We start from the raw sequence: 15,778 nt of genomic DNA on the forward strand, positions 1-15,778 counted from the left end.
AACTTTATAAAGATATGGCCAAAACACTGTATCTGTGTCAGTCCTTTCAAATGATGCATGTACATGACACAGAAATGAAAATAAAGAAATGCAAAAGTAGCAATGTTAAAGTTGTCCTTGAGCAAACGTCCAACTGCTTAGAACAAATTCCTTCTTTTCACAGAAAAAATCAACAAGTCCTTATCTAAACATAGTCAAGTAGATTAAGGTTAGTCTCATAAAAATCAAAAGACTTTCTTAAACTATGCAGGTTTACAAATTCTTAATTCAACAACCTAGTCTGTGTGTGAATGCCATTTCTACAGAAAAGTGTCATTTCAAAAGGACTGCCTTCTTCATTTATTCAGACGCACTCTTATTTCCACATTTATGAACTGTAAAACACCACTCTCAACATAAAACTAGAACAAAAGGAAATGGGGATAAGGGGCTAGAAATGTCTGTTTATGTCCAATCTCTCTAACTTCATTTTAAATATAAATGTTACAGGTATGTGTACAACAGAAAGCAGAATATTTTAAAACTTCTCTATACAGATTTCATCTGTAGTTTTAATGGTATTGTTTAATTTGACGAACATGTGAAAAGAAATCCTATTGCATAATAGCATCATTTTGCTGGAGAAACAAAGAAATTCACAAAATTATTGTTTATATCTTACCGCACTCTTCCACTTTGCCCACTTGCTAAGAAGTCAACAATACAATTAAATGATAATTAATTGAAACCCTCAGCTGCTGACAGGTGTTGTGGGGGAATGCGGACAGTTGGGAATGCGGGTGTCACGGGAAGCGTGCAAGGGATAAGTCCCTGCAGTCACGATATTCATCTGCATCCTAGGGGGCTCAGATGGATAGTGTGTCTGCCTTGTAAGCAGGAGATCCTGGGTTTGAGTCCCAGTCGTGGCACACATTTTCGGCTGTCCCCATCGAGGTATATCAACAACACCTGTTGGCAGCTGAGGGTTTCAATTAATTATCATTTATTCTAGAGAAGCTGCATGGTCATCAATGGTATCTGTTCTTTCGAGAACAGTGACTATCTTCATATAAATACAATTAAAAATGGGAAACAGAAATGTTTTCCCAATGTCTTATTCTGTATCCACCTATAAATACCAATCATTTGAATTTTATGGCAATCTGTGATTACTGTTTTTTCCCAGAGTGACCAACAGCATGTATTTGTGTGTCCAGCTGGGCTGACAATTCTAATTTTCTATGCAATATTTAAAACCAGCTAACCCAGTTATCATCTTCCTGTGCTGAGAGACAGTAACAATGTGTGTGTGTGTGTGTGTGGGGGGGGGGGGGGGGGGGAAAGGAGGGGCGGGGGTGCACGCTCTAGATGGCAAAGAATAAGCATGCACATAAGACCAAAACTAAAAACGGCATTTTTCTCTCTACAAGACCAAGCCACACAGAACATAGCAAATGTGACAATGTCACTTTCAAAGATTGTGCGAAAAAAGCAGAATCTTCGATTTGGCTGGACATAAAGAAACAAACATACTGTATACACACTCACCTACTGCTTCAAAGGTACCCACACAGTTGTGTATCCCATACCTTGATAAATGATGATACAGTATTAATCACGTGTCAGTAATTACAGTGAGACAATGGAATTGGGAACGCATCTGGCTATAAGAGAAAAACAATTTTGAAATGTTCTTTGACTCTTAAGTGCCTCTACATATATTGTTTTGTTTCAGTTTCCATTCTGCCTAAACTGTGACTCTTAGGTTTATGACGTTTAACTAGAAGGGAAAAATTCGTACAACAGGAACAGAAACCCTGTCTACATAAGACACGCAGTTCTACAAGGTGAATGAAATTACACTTGGAATTTCATCTAATATCTTTAAAAGTGACATATGGCTTTCAGTTTTAGACTTCTGATTTAAAACTGTGAAAAAACTTATGGATAATGATTATTATTACCTGTAAGTGTAAGAGCTTCAGTTTGGAACACCTTCTGAAGGGGTGGGAAATAGACAACAAGCATCTGACCTAACACAGAAAGTGACACAGCAAGCAGAAACATTTTATTACTCAGGAGACCAACTGTGAACACTGATTTAGTCTGTAAAAGAAAAAAAAAGACCACACATCAACAAAGTAACACTAAAAAATACTTGCAACAAACAGAAACTAATGATTATTTCCTTGTGTGCTTGCACTTCCAAATTTTTACATTAACCTGGGGATAAGTGTACATTTTATTATGGAATATCATTTAATCAATGTGCTGCATTAGAATAAGTGACTTGATGATATACAGTACTGAGGTGAGGTATGAAACAGTATACATGGTTTGTATAGCATGATGTGAAGCTGATATGATGTACCATTAACTTTGACTGTAGTGATTAGACTTAGTTTTTGTAGATACTGTATTATAAATGTGTTGTTAGGTCACCAAAAATTTCATTACACATCATTTACTGTCTTCTCTATACCTACAAACATCAGTGTCATGACTGCTGCTATGACCCTCCTGTCCATGGCCCCTATATAAGAGGAGCACGATGCAAAACTCACATTCTTCAATTTTCACATAAATCCAGACAGGGACACCATATTTTTTAGAATGCCGAATGGCACCAATATGACATTCTTTATTTCAATGATATGACAAAATGCACACTATCATTTTTCGTTAAACATAGGATATTGTGAAGTTACATGATTGGAAAGTTGCTGAGGACTATCAGTGAAAGACCTTTTCTGGAGTTGGTATATGCTTTCCTTAAGATATATGATTATTTTATCCGACTAATAGTTTCAAAGGGAAATGTGTAATTTTATTTTACTCCAAATAAAGTCACTTATTCATTTAGTTCACACTGAAAGTCCTGTTAGAGATAGGCAACCATGACATAATATAGTATAGTATAAATGACTTTAAAAATGCTTGTTTGTAGCTGAAAACAATTCTCATAGCTGTTTTTGCAGGTTTCTTTTTCTTTTTTTCTTAAATTTCCACATTCACAACATGTTTTGGACCCAGCCCATCATCTGGTGACCTGTCAGCACTTATAATTTGGGATTACAATTACAATTTATGTTAATTTCTTCCATCTGAGCATTTCTTCACAGTAACTATTCTTCACTCTGTTTTAGTTTCCAACACTTGTCATTGTCTTACCCGTCTATTTTTCACTGTCCCTGTCCCACCTCTGTTACATAAAATGCACTTAGCTTTTCACATTTACGAACTCGTGTGTGATGTTTAAGCATGATCTCTGTCTTGCATATTACCCTGTCTTCCACCTTTAAGTTCTCATGTTTTCAAATCACATCTGATGCAATCCCCAACAATCAGTCTTTTCTTCTCATCCCACGTGGTAAGTCTCCCCTGACCTGAGTTCCCGAGTTCTACCACTTTTCCTAGACCTCTCCAGTCCTTTTCCTTGACCCCTCTTCCCTTCCCTTCAATCCTTCAGCTTGAAGAAGGAGCCACAGGCTCCGAAAGCTTGCCTAATTACAAACCTATTTTATGTGTGTGTTCCACCACCACTTGGTGAGTAGATTTTTTTATCTATCCAATTAAAAATAATACATATAATAATATAGCATATAATAAATACAAATAATACATATAATAAACAATATATAATACAAATAATGAACATCCCAATAATGCAAATGCAAATACACACAATTGCAAGGCTCACAAACATACAAAAATAATTTAAAAAATCGAAGATGTCAAAATAGGCAAAAATGTGCATACTACATGCAATTATGTAAGCTTAAGAGGCTGTTGTAAATGCTGCACATCAAGAAATGCATTTGGTATATCAGGTGCAATAACTTCCCACTTGCAAAGACAGAAACCAACTGTACCAGAGCCAGAGCTGCAGTTAATGCACACTGTGGCCAATGTAGGGCACCTTGCGCTAGCACAATGCCAGGTGGCCAAATTTTTATTGCTGGCACATCACTAGACCATGGGCTGAGCCAGAAACATGTTCCGAATGTGGAAATAAAAAAAAATAAAAAACAGCTACGAGATATTTGCAGCAACCAACAAGCATTTTTAGAGTCACTTTTGTCACTGATTCATTTCAGAAGAGGACAAGAAGTATTAAAGACAGGAAATGAAACAGCTTGACTGTAGAGCAAGGGCAATCTCTTCAGCCAGGACAATGCAGCTGTACAGAAATACCTTTCTGTATGTATATGTACTCTACAACTACAAAGAAGGATTTGTCTCAAAGCTAGGAAAGTTCTAAGTGTTATTTATGTGCCTCCAACAATTTAGGGCCTTAACTATTTGTTACCAATAACCTTAAGTCCTCAAATTATTTATATTCCACCAAGGACTTTGTTATCATATTAATAATGTAAACTATTTTATTTATGCTTTTCAGTCAGTAAATTGATTAAGAAAATATGAAGTACAGACAATTAGTTTATTACATCAGACTTCAAAAGAAACTAGCAAATAAAAAATTTTTTCTGCTCTTTGAATTAATTCTGCAGCAGTAACAGAGTACTAAAAACAAAACTAAACTAAAATCTTTTACACTGAAATAATAGTGACTCTTAAGTAGAGAGACAGAAACAGAAAAAGAGAGAGAAACAGAAAGAGAGAGAGAGAGAGAGAGAGAGAGAGAGAGAGAGAGAGAGAGAGAGAGAGAGAGAGAGAGATTTAATTAAAAATACATGAACCTTAAGATTGAACAATAAAATTAAATCTTTTTTTTTCCTATGAAACTAAATTTATAAAATGAAATACAGACCTGTGACCGGCAGCTAAGGGCATTGAACATGTCGAAGAATACAAAACATGTGAATGTCATTGTTGTGTCCCTTGGTGTTATAACATTATCGCTCATCTGTAAAAGCAGGAGATGTGTTAGTCCAGAGGGAAATAGCGCAACACAAGACAAACTCTTATCACCAGAGAACTGAACATTACTAGGAACAGTTTCACGGTACCTCTCTCTTGAAAACCCATAAGGTTCCAGCTATAATTATAAGAGCTGACAACAGCACATTCAGTATAAGTGATTTGGTGATCATTGGCTCCTTAACATTTCTAGGTTTTTGTTTGGTGACATCCTTGTCTACTGGTTCAACGCCAAGACTAGGAGAAAAACAGTTCATTAGTAGCCACCACTGAAGGAAATAATGTAACACGAAGCAGCTCATTAAATTAATAATATCTCTATTCCTTATATTAGCTATAAAAAAAAGAGTTAACTAGTTTTTGTTGGAAAACTGCTAGATAAGTAGCAACTAACCTCTGAGCTGGTGGGCCATCCATAATAATATTAATCCACAGAATCTGCATTGCATTTAAGGGATTTGGTATTCCCATCAAAGTTGAAAGTGCTATAAGTGAAAGAGCTGCTATACTTGTACTCAGTTGAAATCTGACAAAATTTCTGATGTTGTAGAATATACCCTTCCCTTCTTCAATTGAAGATCTGAAAGTTGAGGAAAAAATCATATTTTTTAATACTTATATGAGTTTAAGACAATGTAAAACAAAATATTAAATAAGTGCTCTCTAGGTGAATGAATTCACTACAACAAAGGAAAATCTATCATCAATCCAAAAGTTGGTTTAAACACAACAATGTTTTACTACAATTTTAGTAACAATTCTAGTTCAGTGTATCTGGAAAGGTGCATTCAATAATTATGGAAAATTGTAAGTTGGTGTCTTAAAAATTTTCCAAGATATTTGTTCACAAATTTCGATAATTTAACATTGGCAGAATAGGACATACAATGTCCCCTAAAAAACTTTTTCATTCTATTTGCGTGACTATCAACAACTCAACTATAAGGACATTACTCCTCCCATTACTTTTATTCCACTTTATATCATATCCACTGTCTCTTCAAAAACTTTAATCTCAACAGGATGTAGCCATGTCATATATTTTTTGTCAAAACTACAGTTTTCACATGTATCAAAATCCACAGCTGGACATGTTGATGGACATCCTCCTTCCAGAGTGAGTTTTGACTTTGCAGCAAAGTGTGTGCCAGTTTGGAACTTCCTAGCACATTCAAAACTCTGTGCTGAATCGGGATTCAAACCTGAGAGTTTTGTATATCATGAGCAAGCACCCGACTGATCGAGCCAGCAAAGCACCACTTAAAGCCCACCCTCAAAGCTTTATTTCTACCAGTACCTCATTTCCTATTTTTTAAACTTTGCAGAATTTCCCCTACAGACCATGCAGGAAGGTCCTAGAAGGAAGGATACTGTGTAGAGATGGCTTAGTCAAAACTTAAGGGACTGTTTTCAGAATAAATTTTCATTCTGGAGTGAACTGCACACCGATATGAAACTTCCTGGCAAATGTGAGCTGTGTGCTGGATCAGGACCCTAACCTGGAACCTTTGAGAAGTTTGGAAGGCAGATGAAGAGGTATCAGCACATGTAAGCTGTGAGGCCAGGTCATGTGTCGTGCTTGGATAACTCCATTGGTAGACCACTTGCCCACAGATGGCATAGGTCCTAGGTTTGATTCTTGGTCCAGCAAACAGTTTTAATCAGCCAGGATATTTCAGAATCACACTTGCCTCATTTTCACACAACCATACCAAAAGCAAAAAGTTCAATGTACTGGAAAGTACAAATGACTGATAATAGAACTCAATAATTTATATAAACAAAATAAGTTTAGAACTCATCGCATATAATACCACACATCACAAACACCCATTTTAGAGCAATAAATGAATAATAACAATCAATTGTAAAAAAAAGATTTTCAGATGAGTAAAGGGCCAAAATGGTTTTAAGAGAAGCATTCTATATTAAAGGGCACCTCTGCTCCAAGTATATTACGTCCATTTTCTTATAATAGAAATATTCACACAAAAGAAAATACCACTGATCATGTGAAACCACTTTTCTACCACCACTGAGTAAAACTTTACTAAGAGCAACATGGCTCATGGTCTTTCCAGATAAATCTCATTTTCTGTACATCATTAAAGTACTATTTCCATAAAAATATGTTCACAAGGAAATTACTTATCCTTGTTTTTAATACATATAATGCTACTTACATAATGGTGTGAAAATCATCATCAACAAGAATCATGTCTGCTGCTTCTTTGCACACATCAGTCCCATTCTTTCCCATTGCAATTCCAATGTCAGCTTTCTTCAGAGCTACGCCATCATTTACTCCATCTCCTGTCATTCCAACAATCATGCCATTCCTCTGAAACGCCTGATCACAAACAACATAAAATGATAAAGCTTGCAGTTTCTGCAGAAATAAATAATGTGAGAAATATTGCACAATCTGAATTACCTTAACTATACATAGTTTGTGGCGTGGAGTGACTCTGTAAAACACGCTAACACTGTTCACTATCTGTTCCAGCTGATGATCAGTCATTGAGTCTATCTGATCTCCAGACAGAACCTGGCTGTGGATAGTATCTAGGCCAATCATTGAAGCTGCAAACAAAGAATTAAATCTTATTCCAGAATACAGTTACACAATTTACCAGCTAGAGAGATACTGTTCAATATTTGCAAATATAAGCATTTAGATGTTAAAACTGACGATTTACCACACCACACAAACTTAATTGGATCTATTTCTAATCTCTTTTATGAATGTTTCTGTCACAGTGTTCTATAAATTATTCTATAGAAGGTGCTACTGAAACATGAAGAGATCTCTAGAAAGAATCTGTATAATTGTGAACATCTCTTTAAACAACACTGGCTTGTTAATATCAAGGCAGCACAGAAGGAAGGTTTTAATATTGCAATGTGGCAATCTTTGCTGGAATAGGCTTGGTCATCACTGACATGTGCAGGGAAATCTGGCAATGGGTGATAAAATGCAAAGAATTTTGTCAACTGACTTTCCAACCATGGAACAGTAAACCCTACACCTTGATTTTACCTCCTGAAGCATATGTTACAGAAAAACAAACAGATGAGCATTTGAAAGTGACCTAAGAAAGCATTTGATGCATAGCAACACACTTCTACAAATGCTGACTCAGAAAAATAAAACTGGCTGAATTTGGAAGAAGATGAAGAAATGGATTTAATTTCCTGTTGACAATGAAGCAATTAAAAATAGAGCACATACTTGGACTGGGCAAGAATGAGAACAGAAGTCAGCCAGGTCCTCTTCAAAGGAACCAATACAGCATTTGCGTTAACTTGTTTAGGGATATCACAGAAAACTTAAAAACAGGTCATCAGATGATGATTTGACCATGTTCCTCCTAAATGTGAGCCCTGTGCTTTAACTGCTGTGTTACATTCTTCAGTAGTTCATATTCAAGCATAGGGTTTATGAACATCATCAATAATTACCTGTTTAAGCCTATCATCAGATTACAAACACTTTGAAAAAACAAAGGAGACTTTAAGACAAAAGATATTAAAATACGCAAATGGTGTACAACAAGCTGTCCATGAGTGGAGATGTATGGATATAAAAAACTGAGTCTAATGACAATTTTATGAAAAGGATAGATTACTGCTCACCATATAGTGGAGATGCTTAGTCACAGATACGGACAACAAAAAGACTGTCAAACAAGTAAGCTTTCAGTCAAAAATGACTTCATCAGAATTAGACAAAACACACACACACACACACACACACACACACACACACACACACACACACACACAAAAATCACAGTCTCTGGCAGTGAGTGATGTAAGAGACAAAATCTGTTGGCAACCAGAGACTGGTCATCTGTGTGTGTGTGTGTGTGTGTGTGTGTGTGTGTGTGTGTGTGTAAGACTAAGTTTCAACCCAGTGATTTTATTTCACAACTCATGCCTCATCCATCTTAACAGTTTGATTGGATTCTTTTTAAAATGATCACAACACAGCTCATAAATGTGTTATTGCAATTGTTTTTGGTAAACATTCCACAAATGAGGCACTCCTCAAGCACCAAATTTTCTCAGAGAGAATTATTTACATGATGCTGAACAAATTCATCTCCTGACATGTACATGCCATCAGCTATTCCATCATTAAAATTCCACTTCACTACTGTGCAATTCATCAATAATTTCCTTTGTGGTTGCAGTTTTGGTATGTCCTTAATGAGGATCATCTGCAAGTATGGCATGCTTGAAGAGTGCCAGACATTTCTTGGTCATTGAAAAAGAAGGAAAACACTTCTGATAAATATTCACCATGTTTGGATTGAATTCCATGGTGATAAACTATCTGAAATGAAAATTCTACGACAGGTTGGTATTCCAGTCAGTCTTTGTGAAGGAAACACATGATTTATCTACTTTAAAAATCCACATAAAGTATTTGTCAGTTCCAGTTATATTTTGGGCAACATATATCAATATAACAAAGTGTCACTGATTTCAGCATCATCTCTGAGAGGGAGCAAGAACATTTTCCTCACATACTGATCTGTTATGAGTTTAGCCTTTAACTTTTTAAATAATTTAAGTCATTTAACAGAAGAGATGAAATCATTTAAATTATGAGCGTTTTGATAAACACTGCACCTAGAATTACATGACTGAAAGCTGCCCCAAAGGGCAGTGAAAGTAAAATAATTAAAACAATGTAAGATAACTTTAAAGACTTCTTGCTAGAGCACTTTCTTACCTATAGCAGTTGCAGTTTCCTGTGCATCTCCTGTTACTAGTGTTACTTTCACACCAGACTGCACTAGTGTTTGTATTGATTCTCGTACGAATGGTCTGGGTGGATCACAGATGCCCACTAGGCCAGTGTACACCAAATCTTGAAGTGAACTGCCTCTTGCCATTCCCATCACTGGGAAAAATTCAGAATGATATCACTAAATTAACACAAAGAGTTATCAAAAAAATATTGCACAAAACATTTATTTTAGCAACTACACAGTTATCTGAAACAATACTTATAAGCACATAACTGTCAAAGGTCATTACAATACAGTTACTGTCAGCCACATTAGAAATGCACCTTACTTTAACGAGAATGAAAATGGAACAGCAGTTAAACTTTAAGTCAATCTACATTGAGGTCATTAGAGATAGAGCACAATTTCAAATACAGTTATGAAAAGAATTTAGCAGTTAATTTATGAAAGGTCTCGTTCTGACATAAAATGATATTTTCTCAGAATCACTGTAATTTGGTGAAAACATGACAAAATTTTGTACACACTGTATTTGTTTATAAAACAAATTATTTTGAACAAAAGAGGAGAATTTACTTGTGGTTCACTGAAACAGAAATAATAGAACAGTGCTATTAGATACAGAACTTTTCTTATTTTCAAGTTGTATCCCTAGTCTTCTGAACTCTTAAGAAAATAATCTTAACTAACAAGTTACTGCACCATAAAATCTTAAAGTGAAACAGTTATCCACTGACAAAGGATATTAACAGACTAAATGTAAACAGTTTCCAAGGAGACAAGAGGATGAAGGGGGGCAATGGCATTTTTCCAACAAGTACAAATAAAGTGAGCTCACATGCATGAACGAAGAACCATGAAAACAAATCCCTAGGCATGAGCAGACAAAATGATGTGTTAAAATTGGGACTGAGACAGAAAAAGAAGGGGCAAAAAGCTAAGAATTCAGCTTAATAATATACTCCGAGCATACAGCAGTTACACAAGACAGAGATTCCTGTTTACGGAGTTCAGATGGGAAATGAAACTGTTAACTGTCAACTCTTAAACTTTTTTTCTGCTGCTGTGCAAGAAAAGCACAAAAATCACTCATTGTGTATGTGACTTACATCTGTTGTTGCAAATATTACATGCAGCTTTTTATATGAAATGTACAAAAATAATTTCTGTGATGAAAAATATTGCAAGATACAGAAACATTATAAAAATTGTTTGCTTTTTCCTTAAGTGTTCTCCACAGTCCTCTCAGTCATCACCTGCATTCAATGTATTCAAAATGATTCTCTGTTAATCCATAAGGCACTCCAAGCCACATCCAGTAAACCTTACCTCTGAGACCCTTTCTGCCAATCTCATATGCTTCAGCAAGATATTCCTGCTCTTTCTTGGCATTGAGGGGTTGTACTGTACCATTTATTAAGTATTTTGTACATTGCTGAAGAACTTTCTCAAGAGCTCCTTTCACAAAATATGTCTCCTCTTTATTCTGAAAAGGTAAGCACAGTTAGTCATTGTAGACCTTATTTCTCACATTAAATACACATGAAAATCACTACTGAATATCACAAAATAATTTCTTGCACTTACATCACCATACTTAGGCACACATTTCACAGCCATCATCTTCTGTTCAGAACTGAATGGGTACTCTTGGAGTCTAACGTATTTGTCTGCCACTCCATACATCCCATGCTGCACGGTAAAACAGAAAAGACATTTTTAATAAACACTCCTCAGAGTGAAACCTATTCATTCAGTGATTAGTAAAGTAGAACACAGCACACAGAAAAACTAATATACTCAAGAATGAAGACGCCATAATTCCGCACATTCCATTGCAACAGTACAACATTCAACTCACTTGTTTACATTGTTGAGAGAAAACTTTACTAAAAACTAACAAATAGAAGGCAGTGATGTGGAGTCACAGATAGGCACAACAAAAAGACTGTCACAATTAAAGCTTTCGGCCATTGACCTTCGTCGAAACACACACACACACACACACACACACACACACACACACACACACACACAACTGCAGTCTCCGGCAACTGAAACCACACTGCAAGCAGCAGCACCAGTGCACAATAGGAGTGGCGACTGGGTGGGTGTAAGGAGGAGGCCAGGGTAGGGAGGGGAGGGGAAGGGAGGGGAAGGGAAGGGAAGGGATAGTAAAGTGGGAGTGACAGACACTGAAGTGCTGCAGGTTAGATGGAGGGCAGGGTAGATGTGGTGAGGGGGGTGGAAACAGCAGAAAAGGAGATAAATAAAAAGACTAGGTGTGGTGGTGGAATGACAGCTGTGTAATGCTGGAATGGGAACAGGGAAGGGGCTGTATGGGTGAGGACAGTGACTAACGAAGATTGAGGCCAGGAGGGTTATGGGAATGTTGGATGTATTGCAGGGGAAGTTCCCACCTTGCAATACAGAAAAGCTGAAGGATATCATGTTTGGCAGCGTATTCAGCAACAGGGTGGTCCACTTTTTTCTTGGCCACAGTTTGTCGGTGGCCATTCATGTGGACAAGCAGTTTGCTGGTTGTCATGCCTACACAGAATGTAGCACAGTGGTTACAGCTTAGCTTGTAGACCACATGACTGGTTTCACAGGTAGCCTAACTTTGATGGGATATGTGATGTTAGTGTCTGGGACTGGAGTAGGAGGTGGTGGTGGTGGTGGTGGTGGTGGTGGTGGTGGTGGGAGGATGTATGGGATAGATCATGCATCTAGGTCTATTACAGTGGTATGAGCCATGAGGTAGGAGATTGGGAGCAGGGTTTGTGTAAGGATGGACGAGTATATTGTGTAGGTTCGGTGGACAGTGGAATACCACTGTGGGAGGGATGGGGAAGGATAGTGGGTAGGACATTTTTCGTTTCAGGGCACGACAAGAGGTAATCAAAACTCTGGCAGAGAATGTAATTCAGTTGCTCCAGTCTTGGGTAGTAATGAGTCACAAGTGGAATGCTCCTCTGTCTTGGGTAGTACTGAGTCACAAGTGGAATGCTCCTCTGTGGCTGGACGGTGGGACTTTGGGAGATGGTGGGAGACAGGAGAGATGGCATGACGATCAACAAGCTTTGCAGTACAAAGTTTTAAAATTCCAAATTCCCAGTCAAGTGATAGTAATTCTGGAAGGGCACTTGACCAGAAAAAATTTTATTCCATATTTCCAGAGTCGATGGGTAATTGTGAACTGTGCATTTTCACTTCCATTTTCCATGTTTTGTCCAGGTTCAATGGCCGCTCTTTGACCTATTCTGCTGTCATCCATGACTTTGTTGAGGCTCGTGGGCCACAGGAAATGACCTGTGGGATAGTAGAGTTCACTATCGAAAGTGGTTTTTGCTTCTCAGACATGTCCATGTTCACTACAAGCAAGGGCATTACTACATCTTTGCTATGATTTCCAAACAACATTTTTTATCTTTAAAAAATAAATGTGTGGTCAAGATTATAAGCTTGTAGAAAAGGAAGTTTTGTCAGTACTGCACAAGTCACATAGTTTGCAACTTGCCAGCAGGCTTTCTAGGTCATTTTTCCATGCCAAACAATGTCATCAGAACTTGTGCTTTCTCCACAGTCATCTTAAAAATGATTCAGTCTTTTCTTATAGTTTGCAAGCAACTTGCTTACTATGTTGTTGTTGTTGTCTTCAGTCCTGAGACTGGTTTGATGCAGCTCTCCATGCTACCCTATCCTGTGCAAGTTTCTTCATCTCCCAGTTCCTACTGCAACCTACATCCTTCTGAATCTGCTTAGTGTATTCATCTCTTGGTCTCCCTCTACGATTTTTACCCTCCACACTGCCCTCCAATACTAAATTTGTGATCCCTTGATGCCTCAGAACATGTCCTACCAACCGATCCCTTCTTCTCGTCAAGTTGTGCCACAAACTCCTCTTCTCCCCAATTCTATTCAAAACCTCCTCATTAGTTATGTGATCTATCCAACTAATCTTCAGCATTCTTCTGTAGCACCACATTTCGAAAGCTTCTATTCTCTTCCTGTCCAAACTATTTATCGTCCATGTTTCACTTCCATACATGGCTACACTCCATACTTGCTGACTAGAGGTACCATTTATGCTAGAAGATTAACAGCGAATGACTCCTGCCTTTTCCTTAATAATAGAGCCCCTCACAGGGATATTTTGTCCTTTACATTGACTCTCCTTGCAGATGGGAGTCCACTTCATCCCTCCATGTGATATGTTTCCAGTAATCCATAGTTTCTGCTTCAGGATTATTGAAGTAAGGATGGTGGAAACTCAAAGATTTTTCTACGCTATTTTTTTTTCACCCCAGTTTCCAAGACCCCAATATTTTCATCATTTTGTGTGAGAATCGATTTTTATAACCGGTCTATATACTGCAGTACATTACACATTGTTGAGTAAGCAGAAGACTGTCATGCAGAACTTAAAGATGACACAAGAATGACAAAACAATTCAAATTACCGAGTATTGACAGGCGCTAACTTCAAACTATACTGTGTATGTAGAGAGTCTGTTATCTGACATATACAATTTCTTTGATTTATTGATGTTTAATCAAGAGAATGAACAACTATTTTGCTTTATCAAGAAATTTGATTTATTGCTGAGGTTCGAATTAACAAGAGTCTACCAAATTTGGCTTAATTTCAGTTACATGATAAATCAGATGAATCTAACGACTGTAAGTTCGACTAAATACTTAGGGATTACAACTACAGATAACTTACATTGGAGCGATCACACAGATAAAGTTGTGGATAAAGCAAACCAAAGACTACAACAACAGGTCTATTAAAGAATTTGCTTACACTACATTTGTATGTCCTCTTCTGGAGTGCTGTTGTGTGGTGTGGGATCCACATGAGCAAGGATTGACAGAGAACATTGAAAAAGTTCAAAGAAAGGCAGTTCATTTCACACTATTGCAAAATAGGGGAGAGAGCACCACAGAAATGGTACATGAATTTGGGTGGCAATCACTAAACCAAAGGCATTTTTTGTTGCAGTAGAATGTTCTCATCAAACTTCGATTGCCAGCTTCCTCCTCAGAGTGTGAAAATATTTTGTTCAAGAGTGATCATTATAATAAAATACGCAACACAGAAAACATAAATGGAACACTATGAAAGAGGCGACTGCTATTTTTTGGACACTAATACGGAAGGAACAGCAACAGGTTCACCAAACAGATTTTTAAATATCTTTGGGGCAAGAAGTCAACAATAGCCTGGATTCAAGAAGTTAGGAAAGATTTGCAAAGAAACAACATAACTGAAAAAGATGCAACGGAAAGAGAGATTTTCAAGAGGAAAGTGTTAAAAATGGAAGACTTGCAAGGCAAGAGGAAGAAGAAGGCAGGGTCAAAATGACCCGAGGAGAGAAAAAGGATACATAGTGAAAATATGAAAGAATACTGGAGGAAAAAGAAACAACAACAAAGAAGAAAGCATTGAAATTGGTGTGTGGTCCTTAGATGACCCACACGAAGAAAGAAAGAAGAAGAAAATAGGATAAATCAGAGCTTGCACAGAAAGATTTAAGTGTTCATTTTTCCCACACACGGAGAATGGAATGGTAGAGAAATACCTCTACATCTACATCTACATCCATACTCCGCAAGCCACCTGATGGTGTGTGGCGGAGGATACTCCGAGTACCTCTATCGGTTCTCCCTTCTGTTCCAGTCTTGTATTGTTCGTGGAAAGAAGGATTGTCGGTATACCTCTGTGTGGGCTCTAATCTCTCTGATTTTATCCTCATGGTCTCTTCACGAGATATACGTAGGAGGGAGCAATATACTGCTTGACTCCTCGGTGAAGGTATGTTCTTGAAACTTCAACAAAAGCCCGTACCGAGCTACTGAGCGTCTCTCCTGCAAAGTCTTCCACTGGAGTCTATCTATCATCTCCGTAATGTTTTCGCGATTACTAAATGATCCTATAATGAAGTGCGCTGCTCTCCATTGGATCTTCTCTATCTCTTCTATCAACCTTATTTAGTACGGATCCCACACTGGTGAGCAATATTCAAGCAGTGGGTGAACAAGTGTACTGTAACCTACTTCCTTTGTTTTCGGATTGCATTTCCTTAGGATTCTTCCAATGAATCTCAGTCAGTCATCTGCTTTACCGACGATCAACTTTATATGATCACTCC

At 37.4% G+C, this 15,778-nt stretch overlaps 1 protein-coding gene across 1 annotated transcript in view; it reads right to left on the reverse strand.

The window, feature by feature from the left end:
* LOC124605295 (calcium-transporting ATPase type 2C member 1) overlaps positions 1 to 15,778 on the reverse strand; it is a 78,622-nt gene that overhangs the window by 4,950 nt on the left and 57,894 nt on the right. The window contains exons 12-20 of the mRNA XM_047136876.1: positions 11,208 to 11,312; positions 10,950 to 11,106; positions 9,602 to 9,772; positions 7,295 to 7,443; positions 7,044 to 7,210; positions 5,255 to 5,440; positions 4,950 to 5,097; positions 4,751 to 4,846; positions 1,944 to 2,085 (exon numbers count right to left, since the gene is read on the reverse strand). Of these exons, the coding sequence (XP_046992832.1) occupies positions 1,944 to 2,085; positions 4,751 to 4,846; positions 4,950 to 5,097; positions 5,255 to 5,440; positions 7,044 to 7,210; positions 7,295 to 7,443; positions 9,602 to 9,772; positions 10,950 to 11,106; positions 11,208 to 11,312 (1,321 nt within the window). The remainder of the gene's footprint in view (positions 1 to 1,943; positions 2,086 to 4,750; positions 4,847 to 4,949; positions 5,098 to 5,254; positions 5,441 to 7,043; positions 7,211 to 7,294; positions 7,444 to 9,601; positions 9,773 to 10,949; positions 11,107 to 11,207; positions 11,313 to 15,778) is intronic.

Source organism: Schistocerca americana, chromosome 3 (genome assembly GCF_021461395.2).
Source record: "Schistocerca americana isolate TAMUIC-IGC-003095 chromosome 3, iqSchAmer2.1, whole genome shotgun sequence".
Taxonomy (NCBI): domain Eukaryota; kingdom Metazoa; phylum Arthropoda; class Insecta; order Orthoptera; family Acrididae; genus Schistocerca; species Schistocerca americana.